Source organism: Asparagus officinalis, chromosome 5 (genome assembly GCF_001876935.1).
Source record: "Asparagus officinalis chromosome 5, Aspof.V1, whole genome shotgun sequence".
Taxonomy (NCBI): Eukaryota; Viridiplantae; Streptophyta; class Magnoliopsida; order Asparagales; family Asparagaceae; genus Asparagus; species Asparagus officinalis.
This window is the reverse complement of record NC_033798.1, coordinates 95,057,918-95,085,776: the sequence shown is the minus strand read 5'-3', so window position 1 is coordinate 95,085,776 and position 27,859 is coordinate 95,057,918. Positions and strand designations below refer to the sequence as shown.

At 34.9% G+C, this 27,859-nt stretch overlaps 1 protein-coding gene across 2 annotated transcripts; it reads left to right on the top strand.

The window, feature by feature from the left end:
• LOC109840244 (calcium/calmodulin-regulated receptor-like kinase 2) lies at nt 219-27,411 on the top strand. 2 transcript variants are annotated; one of them, XM_020408813.1, is made up of 8 exons: nt 219-497; nt 19,696-20,087; nt 21,280-21,433; nt 22,853-22,979; nt 24,717-24,808; nt 24,894-24,965; nt 25,739-25,942; nt 26,497-27,411. In XM_020408813.1, the coding sequence occupies exons 2-8, from the start codon at nt 19,762-19,764 to the stop codon at nt 26,815-26,817; spliced, it is 1,296 nt and encodes a 431-aa protein (XP_020264402.1). In that variant the 5' UTR covers nt 219-497; nt 19,696-19,761; the 3' UTR covers nt 26,818-27,411. The 2 variants fall into 2 exon arrangements, with proteins under 2 accessions (XP_020264402.1, XP_020264403.1); XM_020408814.1 differs by having other exon boundaries at nt 220-497; nt 24,723-24,808.

Sequence of the window (27,859 nt, the reverse complement as noted above, 5' to 3'; positions counted from 1 at the left end):
AAACTAGTCCTCTAAATCTTTCATATAGAAATAGTCCCCCCATATCTTTCATATTTTGTATTGGACCCCCAAATGTTTCACCTCCCTTAAAATTCTCTCACTCCTAATGCACTTGTTTTATGGAAGCATGAACTATATCAAAGAGGCCGGGGTACCAAAAGAAAAAGGAAAAGATAAAATAATTACGACCCCTAATAAAGACGCTTGTAATTGACGACCTCCTCAGCCTGGACCGAGTCCAACCAATCCCCTTCGCATTATTAAGGGAGGAGGGGGAAAAAAAAAATTCCGCGTTAAAAAATTCTCTTTCTTTCAGCGTTTCTTATTTGGTCTTTGTTTCCTTTTTCTCTCCATGTGTCTGCTACGGAGCTCATCACATTCCCTCTCTTTCACTGAAAAGACAAGAGCAATTCCTGCAAAAAACAACATCAACAAGAAATTAGGAGCCGATGCAGCTGATGATTTCGGATTTCAATAGCCTCCCCCTTGCAAAAGAGGTATCCGTTTGAACTTGAAACTGACTGATCTCCTGCTGATTTTGTGGTTTCTTGCTGAGGGAATTGTTGTTTGTGGATCTCTTTTGGTGGTTTTGTTGTTCTTTTTGCCGGTTTGGGGTTGTGGGTCATGTTGATCTAAGGGGTTTGGGAAAACCCCGGTTGTAAATTTTGGTTGCAGTAATTGGGATTTTTTTTATGGGTTCATTGTTATGCACCGATGTTGAATTTTTTATATGTGGATCACAAATGAATTATATATTTGTGTTAATATGTAATTTTGACTAAGTAGAGGCTTGCTGGAACTCAGACTAGCTGATTCTGGTGGGTTTGGGTGCGAAAGAGGGCAGGGTAGGGGAACTACATGACAAATATGACGACTAGGGGAAGAGAGGGGTACACAAATCATGATTTGTGTTTGTTTAGGGGCTGTTTGTTTCACCATTCTTATGGAAAAGGAATAGGATTTGGGTCTGACAATGGTAAAATTGTAAATAAAGGATTTTTTATGAATCCTATTCTTGAGTTTGGTTCCCCAAAAATTTATAGATTTTAGAATCTATAAAGTTGAAAAAGTATGCTGATTTTATAGAAACCCAAATCCTAATGATTTGGGTGGATTTAGGGCAGAAAACTGACGCATTTGTACTATTCTTCCTCTCTTTTTTCGGAATATGTTTCTTCTCAAACCTTATATTATTATGAGACCAAATCCTATTCTCATTCCAAACCAACCAAAAGAAATAGGAATTGGAGAGTTTCTATAAAGTTGGATTCTATTTTTTCATGTTATGAAACAAATATAGAAATGAAAAAAAAGAATTCCATGACAACATAAAATTGTCTTAAAAATTTTTATGGATTAGCTAGGAATCCATAAAAAATATGGGATTCCTAATCATATTCTTGCTCACTTGCCCACTATTGAATCAAACACTCCCTTAGAGTAGAGAATAGAAAGGGAGGGGAACTACATGACAAATATGACTTAAGTATACAGATAATCTTGGAATCTTTAGAAACTATCATTTAAAACTCAATCCCTCCCCTCTCGATCCGTCCACTTTTGAGGGGTTAAGAAAGTTGAGAAAATGTGCTTTTCAGCCCTCCCATCCTTTCCCCTCACTAACTAAAAATTGTAAACAAACACAATTTTTAAGGGTAGCATTTTCTGTGATTCTGGGAACTGGGTTGTCCTTGTTGTTAATTGCACTATGGTAGAATTTTGGATGGAATTGGTACAAGGTCCCTTATTTAGTTCACTCGACTTGAAGACGAAGGGACAATTTGTGTCACGCCCCGAAATTACAGCGAAAATTTGTAAATGCGGGGTGCGTGATAGCAGCGACTCGTGCACGAGACAAGTCTTATGCACGAGTCAAGTTTGACACTTCACATCACATAGTTTATCTCAAAATGTTTATAAACCTGCTGATGATAGAAATCAGAGCAACTATATATATGTATATAATCGGTACTTACAGCCCACAAGCTCACCGTTATAAGCATTTTTTTACAAAACAAAACAAATTGTGTTGAAAGTAACATCAAAAGGAGAGGCTCTCCATATAACGCCTCTTAGCCAAAAGCCCTAACCCAAAAGTTCAGCTAGTATGAAGCTACGTCGGATCTGAAGAAAAATTAAAAGCAACGGGGTGAGCTAGCGCTCAGTGAGAACATTTCCCACTAGAGTTCCTAGATAACTAACAAAATAGTACATTTCCCACTAGAGTTCCTAGATAACTAACAAAATAGTAATAAGCATAATTCTCAGAAATAACGAATTATAAGTTTTGCATGAGAAATTCAAAACAAAATAGTAATAAGCATAATTCTCAGAAATAACGAATTATAAGTTTTGCATGAGAAATTCAAAGATAGTAAAATACGATCCAAATATCATAATATTATCGTCTTCAAGAAAGAATGCAACAATTATATTTTCTTTCTTATGTGCAACTGAATATACTATGGGGTTTCTTGGAATCAAACCCTTTTTGAATCAAGGTAAACATTAAGAAGGAAAAGAACCACTAATTTGTACAAAACCAGAGAATTTTTATTTTCTCAATTTCACAGTCAATTATCAGAACCTTAATTCTCGATGAGTTATTCATGAATGTAAAAGTCACCTCATAGGTCACACTAAGACTACGAATTATAGCTCAGTAGCAAGGGGATGCGTAAAACGCATCACATGACAGATAATTCCCGAGAATTGAATGCACCTAACACTATCATAGGTTACTGGCCAAATACAGAGGGGTCAGAATAAATTTCAGAATGGCCAATACAGAAGGGCTAACACAGAGGGGCCAAATAAATGTGCATTCACCATATGGCAGGTAGAAATAATTTATAGTGGACTATTTGAGGGTTTAAAAACATCGAGATCACATGTCCAATAAGTAATATTTTGCATCTCAGAATTTACAGATATTTTCAAATGAAGTTGACAAGATAAAACTTCTTATCCCAGTTAAGACAGTTTACGATTTTTTTTTTAATCAGATACCAAATCACAGAAAATCTTTGAATCCGTTAAACAGTTGAAATATGTTCAAAATACTTCATCAAAACTTTTAGATAAAGCAATGCTTACAATTGTTGAAACTGCATGAGAGCCAATTCGCTTTTCATAGTTCGTATAAAATCAAATTGATTTTTCATATCTTGTACGAAACAATATCATATTTATGGTTTACGCCACAACAAAGGTAGATCAAATCTTTATATACATGAAAATGATATATTATTTTTCGATTACAAGATAAATCAAATATAATATTCATGCAATTTTATATTATAAAATACTAGTGAGAAATGAACTCACCTTAAGTGGACACGACTTTCCCAAAATATTATCCTCCTGAATATCAACCAGATCCTATAATATAAGATATAGAACTAATTATTAATTCAGAACAAATATATATTATAGGTACATCAATTCATAATCTAGAGCCTAATAATTTTAAATATAATCCCTAACAGTTTAAAATCCCTAAATAGGGTAGATATAGATTTATTTCTAACTTATGATGAGGTAGGGGATTATGAGTAATTAATCCAGCCCAAAAGTGATATCTTTATCTGCAAATTGGACATATTTGTAAACAAAGCAAATAACAAGGGTCCCAAAATAATTTTGCTATATAACTAAAATTTTCCCATTTCCTCTCTCCTTTATCTCTTCTTCTTCCCGTTACTTCTCTCCTCATCATTCATTTTTTTTCTGTTTCTTTCTTCTTCTCTTCCTCTCTCTCTCTCTCTCCCCCTCTCTCCTTCTCTCTTTTCCTCCTTTGCGGCGTCAAGTTGGCGCGGCTGCTCAAGCTCCGCCGCCGGAGGGACCACCCGAGGGTGAGCCCTCCTCAACGCCGACGGTCAAGTAAGTTTTCTTTTTTTCATTTTTTTTGGTCTGGCATCAGAGCATCTATCTCTTTCTCTCTCACCATGGAGGTAGGATCGTAGGCGATGAAGAGCCGCCGACGATAAGAACCGCCGGATCTAGGGTTAGTACTCTCTCTCTTTTCATAAAATCTTAATAGGTATTTCAAAAATCGAACTTGTTCATCATAATCACTATCCTATTAGAAACTAATTAGATAAAAGAGAATAGAAAATAAATTACCTTAGATTCCCTTTTTTTTCACTGTCACATTCCTCTTCTTCTTCTACTTCTTCCCTTTTTTTACCCGAATTTTTCACCTTTTCCTCCCTTAAATACTGTTGGGAGGCGGTGAAATTTTACCGACTTGATAATGCGGTGGAGAAAATCTCTGCCACAAGATATTATAATTATTTTATTTATTTGTTTATTTATTTATATTTTTCTTGCTATTACACTCTCCCCACCTAATAAAAAGTTTCGTCCTCGAAACTTAACATACCTATATTTCGAAAGAGTTCTGTATATCTCTCGCATAGAATCCTCAGTCTTCCAAGTAGCTTCTCTTTCAGAATGATTCTTCCACTGATCTTTCACATATTTGATTATTCGGTGTCTAAGTACTTGTTCTTTAAAATCCACAATACATTCTGGTCTTTCCTCATAGGTTAAATCTGGCTTGAGCTCCACTGGAGACAACTTAACGATCTCATTTGGATCTCAGATGAACTTTCGAAGCATCGATATGTGAAATACATCGTGTACTCCAGACAGGGCTGGTGGTAATGCTAGTCTGTACGTTACTGGATCAATACGTTCCAGAATTTCAAAAGGACCGATAAATCTCGAGCTTATATTCCCTTGAATGCCGAATCTTTTCACTCCTCGGGTAGGCAAAACCTTTAAGAAAACATAATCGTCCACCTGGAACTCCAATTCTCTTCTTCTTTGGTCAGCATAACTCTTCTGACGACTTTATGCTGTGCGAATATGTTCTCGAACTAATTAAATTTTATCAATTGCTTGTACCAATTCTGGTTCAAGAAGTTTCCTTTCTCCAACATCATCCCAATGAATAAGAGACCTGCACTTCCTTCCATAAAGAAGTTCATATGGTGTCATCTGAATGCTAGCTTGATAACTGTTATTGTATGCAAACTCGACCAAAAGCAGATAATCTTCCCACGACCCTTTCATTTCCAGTACACAACATCTCAACATATCTTCCAGTGTTTGAATTGTTCGTTCTGATTGGCCATCTATTTGTGGATGGTAAGCTAAGCTGAAATTTAGTTTAGTCTGCAGAGCTCTATGCATATTTTTCCAGTATTCTGATGTAAACCGAGGACCTCGGTCAGAAACTATTGATATTGGTACACCATACAATCTCACTATCTCATTAATGTATATTTTAGTCAGCTTTTCTCATGAGAATTTCATATTGATAGGTAAAAAGTGTGCCGACTTTGTCAACTAGTCCACAGTTACCCATATTACATCATTCTTTCTCAAAGATTTCGGAAGGCCAGTGACAAAATCCATGGTGATCTTTTCCCATTTTTCCATTGGTGTGTCTAAGTTATGGACTAATCCAGCTGGTCTTTGGTGCTCAGCCTTTACTTGTTGGCAAGTGAAACATTCTGCAACATAGGTGGTAATTTTCTTCTTCATATTATTCCACCAATATATTTCCTTGAGGTCTTTATACATTTTTGTTGATCCAGGATGCATAGTATACAGAGAGTGATATGCCTCTTTTAGAATCTTTTCTTTATCTCTGGTATGTTAGACACACAAACTCTAGTTCCAAACCTCAATGATCCATCTTTATGTATCTTAAATTCTCCTCGAGTGCCTTTTTCCACATCCTTCTTTATCTTCAATAGTTGAGGATCATTCTGCTTGTTTGCTTTAACTTCATCTAGCAAAGAAGGTTGTATTATCATATTTGCTAATTTAACTCCAATTTGGTAGACTCTAATTTTAATTCCAGTACAATCCAAGTCCTCTAATATTTTTCTTTGAGAAGTAATTAGGCAAACTAAATTGCATGAATTCTTGCGGCTCAAGGCATCAGCAACAACATTTGCCTTGTCAGGGTGATAATTGATGGTCATATCATAATCTTTCAGAAGTTCCAACCATCTTCTTTGCCGTAAATTCATGATGGTCATATCATAATCTTTCAGAAGTTCCAACCATCTTCTTTGCCGTAAATTCAACTCCTTCTGGGTAAATATATATTTCAAACTCTTGTTCCAACCATCTTCTTTGCCGTAAATTCAACTCCTTCTGGGTAAATATATATTTCAAACTCTTGTGGTCAATATATATTTCACAATGTATTCCATATAAATAATGTCTCCAAATTTTGAGAGCAAACACTACTATCGCTAACTCAAGATCATGAGTAGGATAGTTTTGTTCATAAGGCTTTAACTGTCTTGAAGCATATGCTATGATTTTTCCATTTTGCATAAGTACACATCCCAATCCTCTTCTAGAGGCATCACTATAGATAGCAAAGCCTGTCTCCCGATTGGGTAATGCAAGTATTGGAGCATACACTAATCGACTTTTTAATTCTTAAAAGCTTTTCTCACATTCTTCTGACCAAATAAATTTAACTCCCTTCTGAGTAAGACGAGTTAGAGGTGAAGCAATACGGGAGAATCCTTCCACAAATTTTTTATAGTAGCCAGCCATACCAAGAAAAATACGGATCTCTGTTACAGTAGTCGGACTGTCTCATTTAACAATAGCTTTTACTTTTTCAGGGTCCACAGAAATCCCTTCCTTAGAGATGACATGCCCAAGAAATGCTACCTTCTCCAACCAAAATTCACATTTCTTAAGTTTTGCATATAGTTGTTCTCTCTTTAATGTGTGCAACACCTGTCTCAATTGTTCTTCATGTTCTTTATTACTCTTTGAATATATCAGAATATCGTCAATAAATACCACAACAAACCAATCCAAGAAAGGTTTAAATACTCTGTTCATAAGATTCATAAATGTTGCAGGTGTATTTGTGAGCCCGAATGGTAAAACTAAAAATTCATAATGACCATAGCGGGTTCGAAATGCAGTTTTTTGCACATCTTCTGGCTTGATTTTTAATTGATAGTAACCAGAATGAAGATCAATTTTGAAAAATACTTGAGCTCCTTGCAGTTGATCGAATAGATCATCAATTCTTGGTAATGGGTACTTGTTCCGAATGGTTACCTTATTCAACTCACGGAAGTCAATATACAATCTCATACTTCCATCTTTCTTCTTCACAAATAACACTGGTGCACCCCAGGGTGACACACTCGGCCGAATGAAGCCTTTATCTAAAAGTTCTTGCAGTTGTATCTTGAGTTCTCTCAATTCAGTAGGTGTCATTCGATAAGGAGCCTTAGAAATAGGACTCATACCAGGTACTAGGTCAATTAAAAATTCAACCTCTCTATCTGGGGGCAAATACTTCTGGAAATTCTCGGACAATTGGTATTTCTTCCAAGCTTGGTTTTTCATCATCAACCATCTCAACTGAAGCCAAATAACACATACATCCACTCCTCAGCGCTCGATGTGTTTTAAGGGCTGAGATGATTTTTAAGGGTTCTTGAGACTTTTCGTCCTCAAAACAAAATTCTGGTTGGTTAGGAAATCTAAATACTACTTTCTTTTCTCGACATAAAATAGAAACATGATTTAATGATAACTAATACATCCCCAATATGATATCGAAATCATGTATTTCTAGCATCATTAATTTTACGGGGAGTTCCTTGTCGAGAGTATAAATTTTACCCCTATAACCTTGATTTGATACTAATATGCTACCCCCGGGTGTACTAACAAGCAATTCTTATTGTAGGGTATCACATGATAATTTGTTTCTCTTAACAAACTGTGCAGCAATAAAGGAATGCGATGCACCGTTGTAGGGTATCACATGATAATTTGTTTCTCTTAACAAACTGTGCAGCAATAAAGGAATGCGATGCACCAGAATCAAATAGTACTCGCTTAACAAACTGTGCAGCAATAAAGGAATGCGATGCACCAGAATCAAATAGTACTCGAGCATGAATCGACGCAAAAGTTAGTGTACCTGTCACCACATCTTTGTTTGCTTCTGCTTCTCAGTCAGAGAATAAATTCGGGCCTTGGTTTGAGGATGCTTGTTACCACCACTGGGTTGGCCAGTCTGGAAAGTATTCTTAGATGGTTGTTGTAGGGGGCAATTTGCTATTTTGTGATCCTTCTAACCACATCTTAAACAAACTCCAGTATTTCTCTGACAGTTTTTCGCTTCATGCCCAGGTTTATGACAAACATCACATCTCAAAGTTTTCTGGTTAGGAAATTGCTCCTCTCTGCGTCCAAAATTTTACTTTTTGTTTTTCCAATTCTTATTTCTTCCACCGCGATTATCCTTCCAGAACCGTTTCTTTGGGTAGGAGCTGCTCGTCTCATTCTTTGGCTTTGTATCAATTTTATTTTTTTCAACTAATAAGGCATTTTTTAATACTTCTCCATATGTAGAAAGTTCAAATGCACTGATCGCCTTTCGAATGTCCAGTCGAAGCACTTCTTCGAAGCGACGTGCTCTATCCTCCTCCTTACCCAACAAGTGAGTGGCAAATTTTGATAAATAAATACTCTTCTTCATATTCAGCTAATGTCTTATCACATTGCTCCAATTTTCGAAACTCTTGTTCTTTTTGTTTGCGAACAGTTGAAGGAAAATACTTTTCATAAAAAATCTTTTAAACTCCTCTCATGATATCTTGTATGCTTTCTCACCCAAGGTTCTGACCTGCATTTGCCACCACCCGGAAGCACGGTCTTTTAACATGTATACTGCATAATCCATATTTTTCTCTTTAGGGCATCTTATGTATGTGAAGACCTTTTTTATTTCTGTGATCCAGTGCTCAGCAATCATAGGATCAGTTGTTCCCTCAAAACTAGGTAGAGATAGTTTCTTGAATTCTCCCATGCCACTTCTTAATTTTGAGTGCTCCTCGTTTTGACCATTCGTCCGATTACGATCGATTTGATCTTATTGTCTAGTGACTACAGGTATCACCGCTTGCAGCAGATCCATTAATGCATAGTTGTCTATTGAGTTCCCCGAGGTGGATGCACGCGCAATTCTAGATCTCATCATTTCACCTATCATCTGATTTAAATCCCTATCTCCGTTAGAAGGGGTTTGCTCATTACCTAAAACCATATCTTCCTATAAATAATAAAATATTTGGGTCAACTATTATACAAGAAATAATTTCTAAGTCAGTTACATATATGCAAATTAAGTAATTATGAACTCAATCATTACTCAACATAATATCACAAATCAGTATTTACAAACCAAAAGTATATTATTAATATTTAACTTTTTAGTTCATACACATATCTGAATATATGAGTTTACATATGTATACATATTTTCTACCAAAATATCCTATCCTACATATACCAAAAGAGTGACTACGAAAACTCATATACTGATATTACAAAATTGTCCTAACAATTATACTCTATTTCCTCGAAGAAGAGGAGCTGCTAGAGCTAGACTCCTCGGTCGGTTCAGTCTCTTCTGTGTCCTGGCTATGGTCGGAGTCTGACATGGGGTCAGGATCAATGCCAGAAATCCCCCATTCTTCCAGATCGAGGTCTGGACCAATCCCCAGGGTATTCGACTCATCCTCTGAGGGGACAAGTCCTTAGTCGTCACTAGGAACCTGGGCTACAAGGAACTCCATATCAGAGGGGTCGGATGAAATTATAATGATTTCTGAAGGTGATGAATCAACTGGAATAACTTCTACTGCTATATCCTCATCCTCAGCATGATCAACGACATATTCTGATGAATCTATCATAATAACTTCTACAGGCTCGATCTCCGATGAGTTTGGGGTCATATGGTTAGTTACTATCAATCTTGGGTCAGTTTCATCAGAAGTATATCCTCAGTCTCTTAAGCTGGGTTCCCAGGAGCTATCTACATAAATTATAGAGCTGGACGGGATAGATGATGAACTGGAAGATGAATTGGTTCTTGCCATCCTACAAAAAAGGGAACCATCCATCAGCACACTGAAGAAAAAGGACAAAGTGAAATAGAATAATCATCTAAGCACTACTTAACAAACCTAAAAGGCTTTACTATAAAATATTTCTATGCATACATGTATATACATATGTATACATGCATATATATCACATAGTTGATCCATACGATAACACTCATCTAGCGCATATACACTATGCTAACGTGCCCTACAAGGCTTTTACCGTCGAAACCTAGGCTCTGATACCATCTTACTGTCACGCCCCAAAATTACAGCAGAAATTTGTAAATGCGGGGTGCGCGACAGCAGCGACCCGTGCACGAGACAAGTCTTTTGCACGGGTCAAGCCTGACACTTCACATCACATAGTTTATCTCAAAATGTTTATAAACATGCTGATGATAGAAATCAGAACAAATATATATATATATATATATGTATATAATCGGTACTTACAACCCACAAGCTCACCGTTATAAACATTTTTTTACAAAACAAAACAAATTGTGCTGAAAGTAACATCAAAAGGAGAGACTCTCCATATAACGCCTCTTAGCCAAAGGCCCTAACCCAAAAGTTCGGCTAGTATGAAGCTACGTCGGATCTGGAAAAAAAATTTAAAAACAACGGGATGAGCTAGCGCTCAGTGAGAATATTTCCCACTAGAGTTCCTAGATAACTAACAAAATAGTAATAAGCATAATTCTCAGAAACAACGAATTATAAGTTTTGCATGAGAAATTCAAAGATAGTAAAATACGATCCAAACATCATAATATTATCGTCTTCAAGAAAGAATGCAACAATTATAATTTTTTTCTTATGTGCAACTGAATATACTGTGAAGATTCTTAGAATCAAGCCCTTTTTGAATCAAGGTAAACATTAAGAAGGAAAAGAACCACTAATTTGTACAAAACCCGAGAATTTTTGTTTTCTTAACTTCACAGTCAATTATCAGAAATTTTAATTCTCGATGAGTTATTCATGAATGTAAAAATCACCTCATAGATCACACTAAGGCTACGAATTATAGCCTAGTAGCAAGGGGATGTGTAAAACGCATCACATGACAGATAATTCCCGGGAATCGAATGCACCTAACACTCTCATAGGTTACTGACCAAATACAGAGGGGTCAGAATAAATTTCAGAAGGCCCAATACAGAAGGGTTAACACAGAGGGACCAAATAAAGGTGCATTCACCATATGACAGGTAGAAATAATCCATAGTGGACTATTTGAGGGTTTGAAAACATCGAGATCACATGTCCAATAAGTAATACTTTGCATCTCAGAATTTACAGATATTTTCAAATGAAGTTGACAAGGTAAAACTTCTTATCCCAGTTAAGACAGTTTACGAATTTTTTTTAATCAATACCAAGTCACAGAAAATCTTTAAATCCGTTAAACCGTTGAAATATGTTCAAAATACTTCATTAAAACTTTTAGATAAAGCAATGCCTACAATTAGTTAAAACTGCATGAGAGCCAATTCGCTTTTCATAGTTCGTATAAAATCAAATTGATTTTTCATATCTTGTACGAAACAATATCATATTTATGGTTTACGCCACAACAAAGGTAGATCAAATCTTTATATACATGAAAATGATATATTATTTTTCGATTACAAGATGAATCAAATATAATATTCATGTAATTTTATATTATAAAATACTAGTGAGAAATAAACTCACCTTAAGTGGACATGACTTTCCCAAAATATTATCCTCCTAATATCAACCAGATCCTATAATATAAGATATAGAACGAATTATTAATTCAGGACAAACATATATTATAGGTAAATCAATTCATAATCTAGACCTTAATAATTTCAAATATAATCCTTAACAGTTTAAAATCCCTAAATATGGTAGATATAGATTTATTTCTAACTTATGATGAGGTAGGGGATTATGAGTAATTAATCCAGCCCAAAAGTGGTAGATATAGATTTATTTCTAACTTATGATGAGGTAGGGGATTATGAGTAATTAATCCAGCCCAAAAGTGATATCTTTATCTGCAAATTGGAGATTATGAGTAATTAATCCAGCCCAAAAGTGATATCTTTATCTGCAAATTGGACTTATTTGTAAACAAAGTAAATAACAATGGCCCCAAAATAATTTTGCTATATAACTAAAATTTTTCCATTTCCTCTCTCCTTTGTCTCTTCTTCTTCCCGTTACTTTTCTCCTCATTATTCATTTTTTTCTGTTTCTTTCTACTTCTCCTCCTCTCTCTCTCTCCTTCTCTCTTTTCCTCCTCTGCGATGCTAAGTTGGCGCAGCTGCTCAAGCTCCGTTGTCGGAGCGGCCACCCGAGGGCGAGCCCTCCTCAACGCCGACAGCTAGGTAAGTTTTCTTTTTCTTTTGTTTTTTTTTCGGTTGGGCATCAGAACATCTCTCTCTCTCTCTCACCATAGGGGTAGGATCATCGGGGATGATGAGCCGTCGACGATAAGAACCGCCGGATCTAGGGTTAGTACTCTCTCTTTCCATAAAATCTTAATAGGTATTTCAAAAACTGAACTTGTTCATCATAATCACTATCCTATTAGAAACTAATCAGATAAAAGAGAATAGAAAATAAATTACCTTAGATTCCCCTTTTTTTCACTGTCACCTTCCTCTTATTCTTCTTCTTCTTCCCTTTTTTTTACCCGAATTTCTCACCTTTTCCTCCCTTAAATACTGTTAGGAGGCGGTGAAATTTTACCGACTTGGTAAAGCGGTGGAGAAAATCTCTGTCATAAGATATTATAATTATTTTATTTATTTGTTTATTTATTTATATTTTTCTGGCTATTACAATTTGGATCATGATAATTGGCGAGGGAAGGCTTATATTATTGTCTTTACACTATCAAGATCTAGGTTTTCTCTTCTATAGCTTAATAAAACTGACTTCAAGAAGATCTCTTGAGGTAGAAGTGTGTTACAAATTCAGCATTCGCTTCCACTATTCATGTAAATAGTGTGCCCTTATATATCATGAAAAACATGCACACATGGCACAAACAGGTAGAATAAGTGTTCTACTGTTAGCATTCCACATACCCTTATATGTGCTTAAACATGTACTTATGACTCAAAATGTAGAATAGTATTTTGTATCGTGAGCAATATGTTAGGAGTTACCTTTTGTCCAGTTGTATCCAGCTAAGTTGGCCATAAACTGGATTTCTCTGTTTTTATGGGCTACCAGTAGATAAATTTCCATATGTCTTTTCATATTCATTCCCCTTGCCCTTCTTACTTCTACTACGGTTATTTATAATTGTTCCCATTTTTTTCACATTTATCATGTTAGCATAGTCCATTTCTATGGCTTGATTTTTTTGTTATGCACCAAAAGCAACTCAAATCTATGAAGAACAATGTAATAGGAGTGACCAAAGAAATAGTAAATTATAATACAAAACGAGAGAACAAAAACACAACATACTATGTCCATTGATTTACTCGACTAGAAGGGTGGGAACGATCATATGTGCATGTTAACTACTTAATGGCAAAAAGAGTCTGTGGAAGTGTGAATAGAGTTATAATAAAGCATACAGCCTCTCATAAAATGGATAAAATGAAAGGTGAGATTCTTAAAAATATAAACCATCTGTTAAATAAAGATGTTTTCAGTCAAAAATATAAGTAAAACGCTATATGTCGTGGCTCTTAAGATTAAAAGGATAAAAGAGGGTGGTTTTGATTTAGGGTTCCGAATAGAAACTTTTATGGTTTTCTGTGTATCTCAACAATGAGATAATCCTTCCTTTTATATAGGCTTTCCAGTAACCACCTCCATCCCAAATCGAATTAGCCTCCATAATTTCCTCTAACCATCCACGAATCCCTCTTCTACAGATACTAAGGAAGTTATGCTAATAACCCAATAATATCTAGGGAATATTCCTTGGTTGGTTTGGTCAATAATTGACCGGGTCATATTAACATCTCCCACTTGACCAAATTAACCAAGTGGTATGCCTTTCACTATTCGTGAGATCAGATGTTTCTTCTTACCATTACTCTCACTATTCATAGAGAGTAACTCTTATTTCATTATTCATAAAATTTTACTTGAACTTATTTATTTCTAAGTCCCATCAAACTTACATGTTTGATGAAAGATTTTACTGGTATTCCTTTTGTCAAAGGATCAATAATCATGTCTGTAGTGGGGATATAAGTCACTTTGACTTCTCTTTTTCTACAATATCTCGAATATAGTGATACTGGATCTCGATATGTTTTCCTTTAGAGCTATTTGCACCGTTATTGATCAAGCTAATCGCTACTTAATTATCACAATAAATATTAATAGGTCCTTCTAACAAATTGAGATATAGATCAATAAAAATCGTCTTATCCAGACAACATGTGTAACTGTCATACTGCAAGCTATATATTCAGCTTCTTGTGTATATCTAGCAGCACACCCTTGTTTCTTGCTACTCCAAAAAACAGCTCCTCCTCCAAATATGAACAAGTGTCTCGAAGTGGAATTTTCATCATATTTATCACCTCCGAAATTAGCATCGGAGTAACCGAGGAGATCAAGTGAATTTGCTTGAAAAACTAATCTATGAGTCAATGTACCTTTAATATACTTCATAATCCTTTTAACAGCTTCCCAATGTGCTGGTCCTGGATTACTTTGATATCGACTGACTAGACTTACAGCATAAGCTATATCAGGCTTGGTGTACAACATTGCATACATCAAGCTTCCAATTGCTTTAGCATAAGGAACATCTAATGGTTTTTACCCCTCTCTAGGGTTTTGCTCTTTACATAATCTCTTTCGCTGACCAACAGAGTTGGCGTCGGATTGAAATTCTCCATTCCAAACCTTTTAAGAACTGATCTTAAATATTTTTCTTGGTTTAAACTCAGCATTCTAGACTTTCTATCTCGAATTATTTGAATTCCAAGAATATATGATGTCTCTCTCATGTCTTTCATCTCAAACTTTTAACTGAGATCTGCCTTGATTTTATTCAACATTTCTATGTCATTTTCAACATGCAATATATCGTCCACATATAAGGATAGTATAGTAAATTTGCTCTTATTTTTCAAGACATATGCACAATTAGCTAATTTATTTTGAATAAAATCAAGTTTAGTGACCGCATCATGAAATTTAAGATACTATTGTCTAGAAGACTGTTTTAAACCGTATAGAGATTTTATTAATTTATAAATTTTATGTTCCTGTCCTTTCATCTGAAAATCTTCAGGTTGTATATATGATATATCGCTTCCTTCAACTCTTCGTTAAGAAATGTAGTTTTAACATCTATTTGGAATAACTCCAAATCAAGATATGCAACAATAATCAAAATAATTCTAATGGATGTAAATTTAGCTACAGGAGAATACATCTCCTGAAAATCTATTCCTACCTTCTGGTTGTAACCATTGGTAACTAACCGTGCTTTGAATTTATCAATAGATCCATCAACATGATATATTTTTTTAAGCACTCATTTGCATCCTATAGGCTATAGCTTTTCTATTTTCTGGTAGATCACATAACTCTCATACCTTATTCTTTTCTATAGAATCAAATTCTTCTCTCATGGATTCTAGCCATAAAGCTGATTCATGCGATTTCATCTCATCAGAGAAGATTAATTGATCTTGTTCTTTTATATTTGTATCTATCGAGAAATAGGATGGCTCACATGAATACAAATAGTAATCATCCATCCATAAAGGTTGTATTTTTAGCCTTTTGTTACCTACAACCGGTTGATGAGGTACATTATTTTCCATAGATATTTTATCATTTTTAAGGTTAGGTTTATTCACAATACCAGGATCATTAGTAGAAACAACATCGTAATAATCATCATCTATTACAGTTAGAGGTTCTGTTTCCTCTAGAACTTGTTCCTCTTCCTCTATGTTCTCTAGAAATGTAGCATCTCTGTTTTTAATGGCCCATTTTTCTTTATTGTAGAACTTATAACTTTTTGACTTTTCTGAATATCCTATGAATCTACTACTTTACTGTTTTAAAATCCAACTTATCTCTAAGTTGATACGGAATGAGAACATGGGCTATAAATCCCCACTTTCTGAGATGATTCAGATTAGGTTTCCTTCCATTTTATAATTCATAAAGTGTAGATGCAACTGATTTAGTAAAAATTTTATTTAAAATATAGTTTGTAGTTAACAATGCTTCTCCCCAAAAAATTTTGGAGAGACCAGAATGAGACAACATGCATCTAACTACATTCAGTAATGTTCTGGTTTTTTTATCAACAACATCATTCTGTTGTAGTGTATACGGTATTGTTGTATGCTTTTTAATCCCATGTTGAATACACTAACTCTCAAATTATTTAGAGTTATATTCCCTACCTATATCAGTTCTTAAAATTTTGATTTTCACTCCAAGTTGGTTTTCAACTTCTGTCTTATATCTCTTAAAACAGTCAAGAGCTTCTAATTTTCTAAATATAAGATAAACGTGTGCAAACTTAAAATAATCATCCATAAAAGTAATAAAATATTCTTTATTACGATGAGTTTTGATATTTAGGGGACCACAAATATCCGAGTATATCAACCTTAAAAGTTCATTGGCTCTTTATCCGCCAATAAAAGATTTTCTAATCATTTTACCAGTTAAACAATGTTCACATTGTGGCAATTAAATATTCAATAGTGCAGGAAGTAAGTTCATTTTTATAATTTCTTTTATTTTTGAAATACTACCATTTCCTAGTCTAGAATGCGACAATTCAGACTCTAAAATATAACAGGACAATTAGTTCAAATTCAAAATTTTATTATCAGAATTATTATAAACTATTGGAAGAATGCATAATTCATGCTTGGACACATATTTTCTCATAGCATATATTTTATTATTTTTGCCTACAGAAACCCGATTATTGTAGAACCCAACTCCCAGTCATTTCTTCATTAAGCTGGGAACATAGATCAGATTGCGCCGAATTTCTGGTGCATAGAACATATCTTTGAGGACAAGAATATTGTCCCTAATATTCAATCTATACGAACCATTACCTTCTACATCTAGATAGGTATTATTTCCCATATAGATTATATGTTCTCCTTTCTTTAGCTTGGTGAATTCTGTGGCTCCATTCTTATCCTTTGCGATATGTCTAGTCGCATCGGAGTCGATCCACCAACAGCTTATATCCGTCATCAGAGTATTGTATTCTGTCACACCGACGAATTCTCTTTTGCTAGTACCCCCTTATTCTGGATGCTTATAGCCTTCCTTATTCTCCTGTTTTTCACCTTGCGGGCAATTAGGCTTGAAATGCCCAAACTTTTCATAATTGTAGTAGGTTTCGTGGAGTATTTTCTTTCTCTTGAACTGTTGCGATTTCAGTCCTTGCGGTTGTGGTTTACTAGGACCAGAGTTTTTATAGCTTCTAGCATTATATCTTTGGCGGACATAATTTAACTTTTGCTGCACCATATTCAGTTCTGGTTCTTTCCTACTGGCTATTAAGTCATGTTATATCGCTAGGTGCATAGGAAGATCAGTGACATATTTAATGATAGGGTTCATTATTAATGTGATGGCAGCCACAGTAAGGGAAGGGGGTAGACTATTCAAAATGGTTGTCACTTACATTATTTCTGAGATTTCTATCCCAGCAGTGGATAAGTCCTTAGCCATGACAATCATCTTGTTAATATGTTCTGTTAATATGTTCTGTGATATTGTCTCCCTCTTGTATACGATAAGAATTATACTTATGCAAGGGGAGTTGAATGTTAGCTTCAGAGGTGGTGTCGTATTTTTCTTTTATAGCATTCCACATATCTATGGAAGTCTTATAAGTTTTAAAAATTTTGATTAAGTTATCTTCCATGAACATGAGCATTAGACTTTTTGCCTTTTTATCTTTCGACTCACTGTTCAAACTCTTTCTTTTCTTCAGGTGTAGATTTATCGGTAAGGGTTGGAGCAATGGTTTCTATTACATCGTCGATATTATCATGAATAAGAGCATATCCTATTTTTTTATGTCACATATCATAATTATTGTCATTAAATTTATTAATTTTTCCTAGTTCTGATAGAACTAGTTTACTAGCCATTCGGTAGAGAACTAAAATTAAAATTTAATTTTAAAATATGTATAAGGTTGGTATATAGACAATTATACTAAAAATAGAATAAAGTTAAAAAAATAAAATAAATTAATTAATTAAAAGAACCTGATTGTTTCGAGTTGAGAAAGGAAACTCCAATTCGAGCGAGATCGTAACCTAGTGGTGTTGAATGGATAAGCACTTGTCGAAGTCGGTTCTGACTGGATTTAGAGATAATCTGCTGCTGTCGTTGAATTGCACCGGATAGAATTTGCGAAGAATTGTTCGGACAACCCCAATTGATTGAAAGTGGATTTTGAATTGTGCAAGGGGAAAGCAAATTTTCCCTCAAGCTAGAAATGGCTCCTTTTCAACAAAAAAAAAATTGGAGGGGCCGAACAAAAATTTTCTTTGAGTCACTGCAAAAAATGGAGGGGCCGAACAAAAAAAATTGGCGTTTTTTAAAATCTTTCTCTAGCTTTCTCTCTAGCTCTCTAGCCTTTTCTCTCTCTAGCTTTCTCTCTCTTGCTCTCTAGCCTTTTCCCTCTCTCTAGCTTTCTCTCAACACACACCTAGCAGGAGGTGATTTTCTCGGTCAAAGTGAAGAAATGAAACCAAGGAACAATGAACGAAAGATTAAAATAATAAAAAAAACTTGGGAAGCGAAACAACCAAGGTTCACGTGGAAGTGTACGAAATGATTAAAAACCAAGGTTCACCAAAGATTAAACTAGCAGTGTACGAAATGATTGATGGGCAAAGATTAAAATTTAAAAAAACAAAAAAATGAGAGAACAACTTCCAAAGCTTCACGTGGAAGTGTGGCTGAGCACGGTTTTTGATTGAAACAGAATACTCTCTTTTCTCTATCGTACAAAAGAGTGAAACTAGTTTTTTTTCTTATGGAAACAGAAGGGAACGGATCTTTGATTGCTCTGATACCAGTAAAAGGATAAAAGAGGGTGGTTTTTATTTGAGGTTCTGGATAAAAACTTTTATGGTTTTCTGTGTATCTCAACAATGAGATAACCCTTCCTTTTATAGAGGCTTTCCAGTAACCACCTCCACCCCAAATCGAATCAGCCTCCATAATTTCCTCTAACCATCCACAAATCCCTCTTCTACAGATATTAAGGAAGTTATGCTAACAACCCAATAATATCTAGGGAATATTCCTTGGTTGGTTTGGTCAATAATTGACCGGGTCACATTAACAAAGATCACTTAAAATTGTAAATCTTCTCTCTCATAAAGATATTTCGTTTGGTGGTAATGTTAGTTAACAAGTGCTCCATCACAGATTCAACAGTGACCTACCATTATTTTCCACTCATATTTCCCCCTTTGGAATTTTAACCGACAACATATTTCAGTTGGTGGTTGCAAGGAATTTTAAATGCTTAATGCCTTGCTTTCATCTATATGTGTATGTTTCTTCTAGGAGTTCACCAAGTTTCTGTTGGTTTTATCTATATTATTACCTTTCCAATTGAGTAAGCTTTTTTCATGTTCTTCTACCCTGTGTTTGATTTCTCAGTCGACCAATATCATAAAGATACATTAACTACCACTTATTTTGAAAACATAGAACCATGCCACTTTATCTGACGTTGATATTGATCTTGTGGCAGAAAACTTGGCATTTCTGAAGGCCTTCAAGATGTTTGGTTTGTCTCATTATCAACATATCATAGGCAATGGCAAATCAAACTAACATAATCATTATTGGGGTCTCTGTCGGTGTTGCGGTTGGAATCTTGGTGGCATCTTGCGCATTTATTGCTATAAGGTTTTATAGAAAGCGGTCTCATGTCCAAAATCGTTCAGTTGAGAGTGCATCTACTCTTCCCATTCGTGTAAATGGGATCGATGCAAGTATTGATTCTAGTGCTTCGATCGCAGTTTCTGAGATTGGGCATGGTTTACATGATATTGGGAAGAAAAACCACTATTGGGGTCGAAGAGGAAATCCAAGCAAAGATCTACTTCATTCCTTATCAGGCATTCCAAGATATGTGTACAAGTATGCAGTCTCCAACCTTATTTTTTCTTCCTTGACTTCTTCTCTGATTTTAAACTCATTATTCTATAATGTGCCCCAATTGATTCTTATAGTTTCCTCGATGAGAACTCTGCTTTAAGTTCAAGGAGTGAAATATGATCCTTTTGTACTTTATTAGTTTTCAGTATAGCATTTACCAATTTCCAGTTACACTCTTCTTCTTATTATTACTTATAGTCCTGAGAAGTGCACTGCCCTAGCAAAATCAAACGTACTTTATGCAATGAGGGATTAATAATTCCAAATGGGAAAATCCCCAAAATAGTCAAGTATGTTGGCTCCTAAGTCATGGTAGAATGGTAAAATTACCATACAAGTTTAATAAGGATTTTTTTTTAATTCATTTGAAATAACTACTTAGAATTTGAGTGAAGTATGCTGTTTTACCAGAGAAACAATCTCAATTTAAGTTTAGGGATTTCAGAAAGTGGTTCAAAAGTAACGACTTAGTAGTAGCCTATAGGTGGTCCTTGTTTTGATTCTTTGAAGAAACATCGATGATGGCTTTAAGCATACTGTACTTTGAACTGAAAATACGAAGTAGTATTAAATTTCAGAAGGATTTTGCTGAGAAGTCTTGAGTATTGGCTGGAAGAGAGAGTACAATTATGAGGATAGGGTTTTTGCCATTTGAGCTGTTAAGTTGAGATAATCAATAATGAAAGGTAGCCTCTTTTTCACTTAAGAAAGGGGTATTCTGACATTGTTTATGAGCACAAAGGCAAAGAAAATTTATCCTCAGGCCTTTGCGTGCTTGTTTTTCAGTTTTAGGATGGACTCAATAGATATTGAACTTAACACAATTTACATAATCTATATATAGTTTAAAATGAACTACAAAATTTACATATTCGCTGTGGATTTTCGTACAATGTATTGAAATCAACAGTTACTCCAGGGTTGAGCTTCTTCCCTCAGTTGCATATGCAACGTAAAACTAGATGCATTGTGGTACTATGAAATCAGTCTTTTCCTTGGCCAATGCTTCAAGTTCTTATGATTTTCTTTAATCCGCTTAGACATAGGATGCTTTTGTTACATATTTATATCATGAATACCTTTGTTTCCCAAACTCTGTGAAAATACATCTATGTCAGTGGATTTGCCTTGTGATTTAATTATGGATGGTAATAAACCCTGTTGCTTTATCTAGGGACATTCAGAAAGCTACACAGAATTTTACAACTATTTTAGGAGAAGGATCTTTCGGTCCAGTCTACAAAGCTATAATGCCTACAAGTGCAGTAGTAGCTGTAAAGGTGCTTGCAAATAATTCCAAGCAAGGGGAGAAAGAATTCCAAACAGAGGTACTTTCGGGTCTACAAACTTAACATTCTCTAAGCAATATCTTTTTATTTCCTCAGGGATACTGCCTTTGGAAAGTATTTGCTATTCTTTAACTTTCTCAAGGTGCTTACATTTGTTGTGACAAGCTCACTAATCGAGCTAAACTGTAACTCCTCACAGAATGATGCTCTGAATAGAAAACTTGAAACATATCACAATCATACATGATGAGTTGATAGAAATGCATATCTATGTCTGCTATAATTTTTCAGTTCTGCAAAAAAGTAATGACACGATCATTAACCTATTTCTTTTTGTTCAGAATTAGAAATTGTAACATGCTTATTCTTGTTTTATGGTTATATTGTCGGGACGCCATTAGTTTTGCAATCATTTAATATGTGGTTAAACAATCATCAAAATTCATTGATGTTTTGTTTCATATAACTTTTAAAACATGTAAACCAACATGAAGATAATGGACCGTCCAATTTTAATTTGTACTTTTGGTCATCTATTTTGAGCCCACCAGATTCGTACATAAGGAAACTCAAATTATTCACCTTTAGAATTTTAGGCTTCCTAAGTATTGTCAATCAAAATGAACAGAGTGAGCCTCTAATTCAATTTCAATTGCAAATATTTGCTTTTGAATATTTTCAGAAGAAACCAAGTAAAAGTCTACGCATAGATCATCAAGGTTTTACTTTTACCAAAATGCAGTGATGAATCTACTTTTGGTTGTATTTTTTTGCTTTTATAACAGTAATTGAAGTCTTTATTTCATCCTACATAAATTGATATGTCGATGACTAAAAGATGTTTCTCTTGTTCCCATGATATAATGAACAAAACACTTTGATATGTAGACAACAGCATTTGAATTGTTGGACCTCTAAGCAGGCTTGGTTATTGAAGTTATAAAGTTGATCGTGTTTGGTTAAGTTGTTTGAGGATTTGGCTCCCTGATCTGTTAGTAATTAGCAAATGGCCAATTGATATCTTTCTGAACCGATGGGATTTTAAGGGGCTTTTGTATATATACCCCTCAAATCTTCCATATTTGTAATATTACCCACCAAATCTTGGTATTTGCAAAATTAACCCCCAATTCTCTCATGTTTCTGCCCTTCCAACTTAACAATATTGGTTTCTCAATAGGACAATGTAAAAAAAACTGATAATTTCCAGTACGTTTGCAAGATTTTTTGTTTAAAAACTAAAATCGTTAAGTGAGAGGGGTAGAAAAACTCAATGTGAGAGAATTAGGGGGTAATTTTGCAAATATTAAGATGTGAGGGGTATATATGCAAAAACCTTTTTTTAAAAATTGGAAGGTGTTTGTACAAGACACTTGCAGCTGTATAATGAAATGCAGTTGACTGTTGAAATTGTGTTTCCGCTTAGTATATAATATCATACTCCATTATGTCCTGCAGGTTTTGTTGCTTAGTAGACTGCACCATAGGAATCTTGTGAATTTGGTTGGATACTGTGTGGATAAAGGCCAGCACATGCTCATCTATGAGTTCATGAGCAATGGAAGTCTGGCTAGCCTATTGTATGGTAAAGTTTAAATCTGCATTATCGATTAAAGAAAGTTTATGCACATTGACTTTATCTTACAAAAGAGTAACTTTTGCATCTATTCTGTTTACAGTAATCAGGTTATGCATTGATTTACATCATTAATATGGAAAAGTCGTCCTTTTGATGTTTTTCATATGTTCAATAGCGAGTTTGGAGAAATAAACATTTTCTGGGTAATATAATTACATGAAAATGCGAGTGAAACATTATTCAATGTTATAATCCTATCGGAGGACTTCATTAGTTTATCTATTGGTATCTATCGATTTATAGTCATCTTGAGGATATTACAGAACTGTAAGTATGCTCTTTTGCCTCGAGTTTCAAGTGTCATCAGTCCTCTAGATCCTTAATTTTCTCTTTGTCAAAATGTAAGTTCTTTCATATCTCCTATAGCCTGCTAGCAAAATCTCTCTCTCTCTCTCTCTCTCTCTCTCTCTCTCTCTAGGTCGTCTATGTTATAATCCTTTTTTTGTGTGTTTTTGGTCGATAACGCATGTTTGTGTCCATATTTTAAAGGCTCTCTAGGTCGTCTATGTTATAATCCTTTTTTTGTGTGTTTTTGGTCGATAACGCATGTTTGTGTCCATATTTTAAAGGCTCTCTAGGTCGTCTATGTTATAATCCTTTTTTTGTGTGTTTTTGGTCGATAACGCATGTTTGTGTCCATATTTTAAAGGCTCTCTAGGTCGTCTATGTTATAATCCTTTTTTTGTGTGTTTTTGGTCGATAACGCATGTTTGTGTCCATATTTTAAAGGGAAAAGTTTTGCTTAAATATATTAAGTTGCAACCTGCAAGCTATGAAATTGTCTCTCTCTCTCTCTCTCTCTCTCTCTCTCTCTAGGTCGTCTATGTTATAATCCTTTTTTTGTGTGTTTTTGGTCGATAACGCATGTTTGTGTCCATATTTTAAAGGCTCTCTAGGTCGTCTATGTTATAATCCTTTTTTTGTGTGTTTTTGGTCGATAACGCATGTTTGTGTCCATATTTTAAAGGGAAAAGTTTTGCTTAAATATATTAAGTTGCAACCTGCAAGCTATGAAATTGCTTCCTTAACTGTGATACTATGATCTTGTTTTGAGATGCTTGTATATCTTGAACTCCAATTTCTGCTGTTTGGCCGGATACGTACTTTAGAAGCATCAGCTCCTTTTTTAAGTCATTGTAGTGTACAACCTCTCAATAAATCTTGTTATTTGAATCTTCTCATTTTGTGAGTGAAAGCAAAATTTGATGGAAAACTTTAAATTGCAACTAGCGATGTAATTAGGAAGCCACCAAAAGTTTATATCCATATAATTCTATAATTGAAAATTCTGGATATCCAGTTACATATATGTAATAATATGACCCTAGAAGGCATTACTATTTGGAGACCAGATAAGACAATGTAGATACCCTCTTTCAGTGTTTGATTTTAAACTATGACATAAATAGTAACCGTTTAATATGGGTTTATCAGTTTTCTTCAGGAAACTTCAGTCTTACATAACTCCATCTTATACTTTCTTTGTTGTTCAACCTTTATTTGTTGTTATAACCTTCTATGCCTGCAGAGGAAAATATGCTCCATAGACAGTTTTTTTTTTTTCTAAACATCAGAATCTGTAAAGTCTGTTAAATTGCATGGTTCATGAATTTTTTTCATATTTTGTTCCGTATACTGTTTTAATATGTATTGCGACTGCATTAATGTTTGTCTCATGTGGAGATGTAGGCGATAATACCCGAAACTTAAGCTGGGAACAAAGGCTGCAAATTGCACTTGATGTTTCACATGGAATTGAATACCTACACGATGGGGTATGTAATGATTATGACTGTGGTTTTATATCAGAGACTGTTAATCTTTTTCTCGTTCTCATGTGTGTCATGTTTCTTGAAACAGGCAGTTCCACCCGTTGTTCACCGGGATCTAAAATCTGCCAATATTCTTCTTGACAAGTCAATGAGGGCTAAGGTAAAGCACTTTTGCAATATTTGCATTTACCCACTCCCATCTAAACTCAAAAACTTGATAAGATAAATTCAAACCTTTTCATTTGCATGTCATATAAGGGACATGTTTTACCCTAGTCTCGTGGAATATTAGTTTACCTATTTACTACTTGTTTCTTTGTTTATGGTATGTAAATAATTATTAAGGTTTGGTTAAATGCCACCGTCTTACTAACCTGTTCACTGTTCACAACTTCAATTACCTCTTAAACCTACAACAGAGACCTTTTGTAACCGTATCATCTCAGCAGCATATTGACTTTGAACATGAAATGTAATTTTAATGAAGTGTGAAAAGCAATGAGCGTTAACACATCTTAATCTTTCTTCCAGTTTTTAGAAAATGAAGTTTTAACTTCATGTGTACGTACTAAGATCGATCATTGAAATTAAGAGATCCTGACATCATGCTCGATGTTTGCAAAAGATTCCTGATCTTTGTCGGCTAATAAAAAATTCTCTAGTTTAATCCATGCTTCAGTAAATTAAATAAAACCTGAAATCTCAGTTTTTCAAATCTGTTGTCTCTATAACATGATTTTCAAATAAAGAGAATACCACTTAATTACTTTGCACTACCTAAATTTGCAAGCATGGATATGGCAGGTAGCAACATGATTTCTTAAACTAAACTAGATAAATATTTGGAACTTTTCGTTATTATTTTATGATTTTCAATGTTTCTCCTCAATATCACTTTAACACGGTGAAGCTTTTCATGGTGTTCTTTAACAGGTAGCTGATTTTGGGCTTTCCAAAGAAGAGGTTTATGATGGAAGAAACTCGGGTCTTAAGGGAACGTATGGCTACATGGATCCTGACTACATGTCAACAAACAATTACACAAAGAAGAGCGACATATATAGCTTTGGCATAATATTATTTGAACTTCTAACATCCATAAATCCTCAGCAAGGTCTGATGGATTACATCAATCTCGTAAGTTCTTATTTCATTCATGGTACATATCTCTAAATATAGTCTAAGGTATCCATGAGAACGGCGGTTAGTGTTTTAAACGGCTAAAGTCTTTAACTATAAGTGATATTGAATAGATACGAGTAACATCTTTCATGCAGATGGGAATGGATTTCAGATAACTATTCCTGACACGCAAATGTATTGAATAGTTCCACGTGATGTATATGATAAAGGGAGCTCTGTTATATAATACTTCCTAGGAATTCAAGAATTAGTCATAGCTGACAACTTTTGGGGGTTTTTCGATATTAGTCCCTTAAAATCTTTCATATTTTGAAATGAATCCCTCAAATCATTGAAACTGCTATCAGGTCTCCCGATACTTAAGCTATTTTGAAATTAGGCGCTCCACTCAACAGCAGAAGTAGCAATTAGAGGGATTATTTGAAACAACTTATGGGAGTTGGGGGGACTAACTTCAAAATTTGAAAGATTTATGGGACCAATGTCGAAAAAACCCATACTAAATGGTACCACTTGCCCATTTGAATGCTATCCTTCATTTCTTTCAGGCGGCAATTGGAGGAGAGGGAAAGGCCGATTGGGATGAGATAATCGATAGCAAGCTATCATGCATGAGCAATATCGAAGAGATCAGGCAATTAGCTGATATAGCTCACAGATGCTTACACAAGATTCCGAGGAAACGCCCTTCAATAGCTGACGTTACTCATGCTATATCGAGAATAGGAAGAAGACGTCTAAATAGGGATGAAACCCTGTCAATAGCTGGAAGCATCAATGCGTTAGGGTTTTTGAAAAGGCTAGAACGTCAGCAAGTCGAGCTTAGCCACTTGACCAGCATCAAGGAGTCCCCAGCTGCTGTCGTTTGACTTGTTGAAAGATGGTTCTCTCTATATATATATCAGGCTAAGAGCAGCTTCTATAAGGGCCAAAGTGATTTCATATTGGGTGAATATGGGATGATCGGCTTCGTGACAATTTGCTAACCTCCTCCTCAAATTTGTACTTGGGCATTTGCCATATTGAGCTCGGGTACAATATATCAAGTTTGAGCAGTGTCGACTTGTTCTGAAATTTGAATGGGCAGAGAACAGTAAAATCATTGATATGAAGATAAAGAAAAGTTTGTACAGTGGAAATTTTACAATTTGATGAATGTTTCTGGACGGTTCAAAGAAAGTTACCGGCTGGCGACCCTTGGTGTTTTTCCTAGAGTAGCATCTAATTGTGCTCTATTTCCTTCCTTCTTTTGATCAATGAATCATTTTGAAATTTTCAACAAATACCTATTATCACTCTTTTTTTTCCCCTTCCTGGGTCGATGATTCTGCCAGTTCTTTTGCTTTCCCTGCTATGTTTGCATGTATCGTGTCGTCTGTATTTCTCGAAATGCATAAGAATTAGATGCTGATTGTGCTTTTTTTTCTCCTTCAGTTATCATTCTTCTTATTATTCCTCGTCTATTTTGTTATGAATACAGAAAAAAGTACAGGTTCTGTAGTCATACATACAAGAGTATAAATTATTCGGTTATGTTTGATTTTGCTGTCAACCAGAACAAAGTCTCTATTGATCCAATGAGAATATTGTGCTAGATTTACCTTTAGATAATCGTACTCTTCTACACTGAGGAATACTACGTGCTTGCACTATGGATGATCCGCAGAGCAAGAGTTTCAATTGGTTTGTAACCTGAGGAATACAAGTCTTCATGTGGATAGAAATTAGCATGCGGTCGCCGAGGTGTGTTGCGGGGAAAAAAAAAAGCTCTTGATATTTTACTATATCAACATCATGATCCCTGACGTTCGAACGTAGTCATGTCTTATCTGTCGCGGGTGATCTGGACCATAAAGATGTTCCAATATAACACCCACGATCTTGAAAAACAATGATAGGGGCATACTCTCT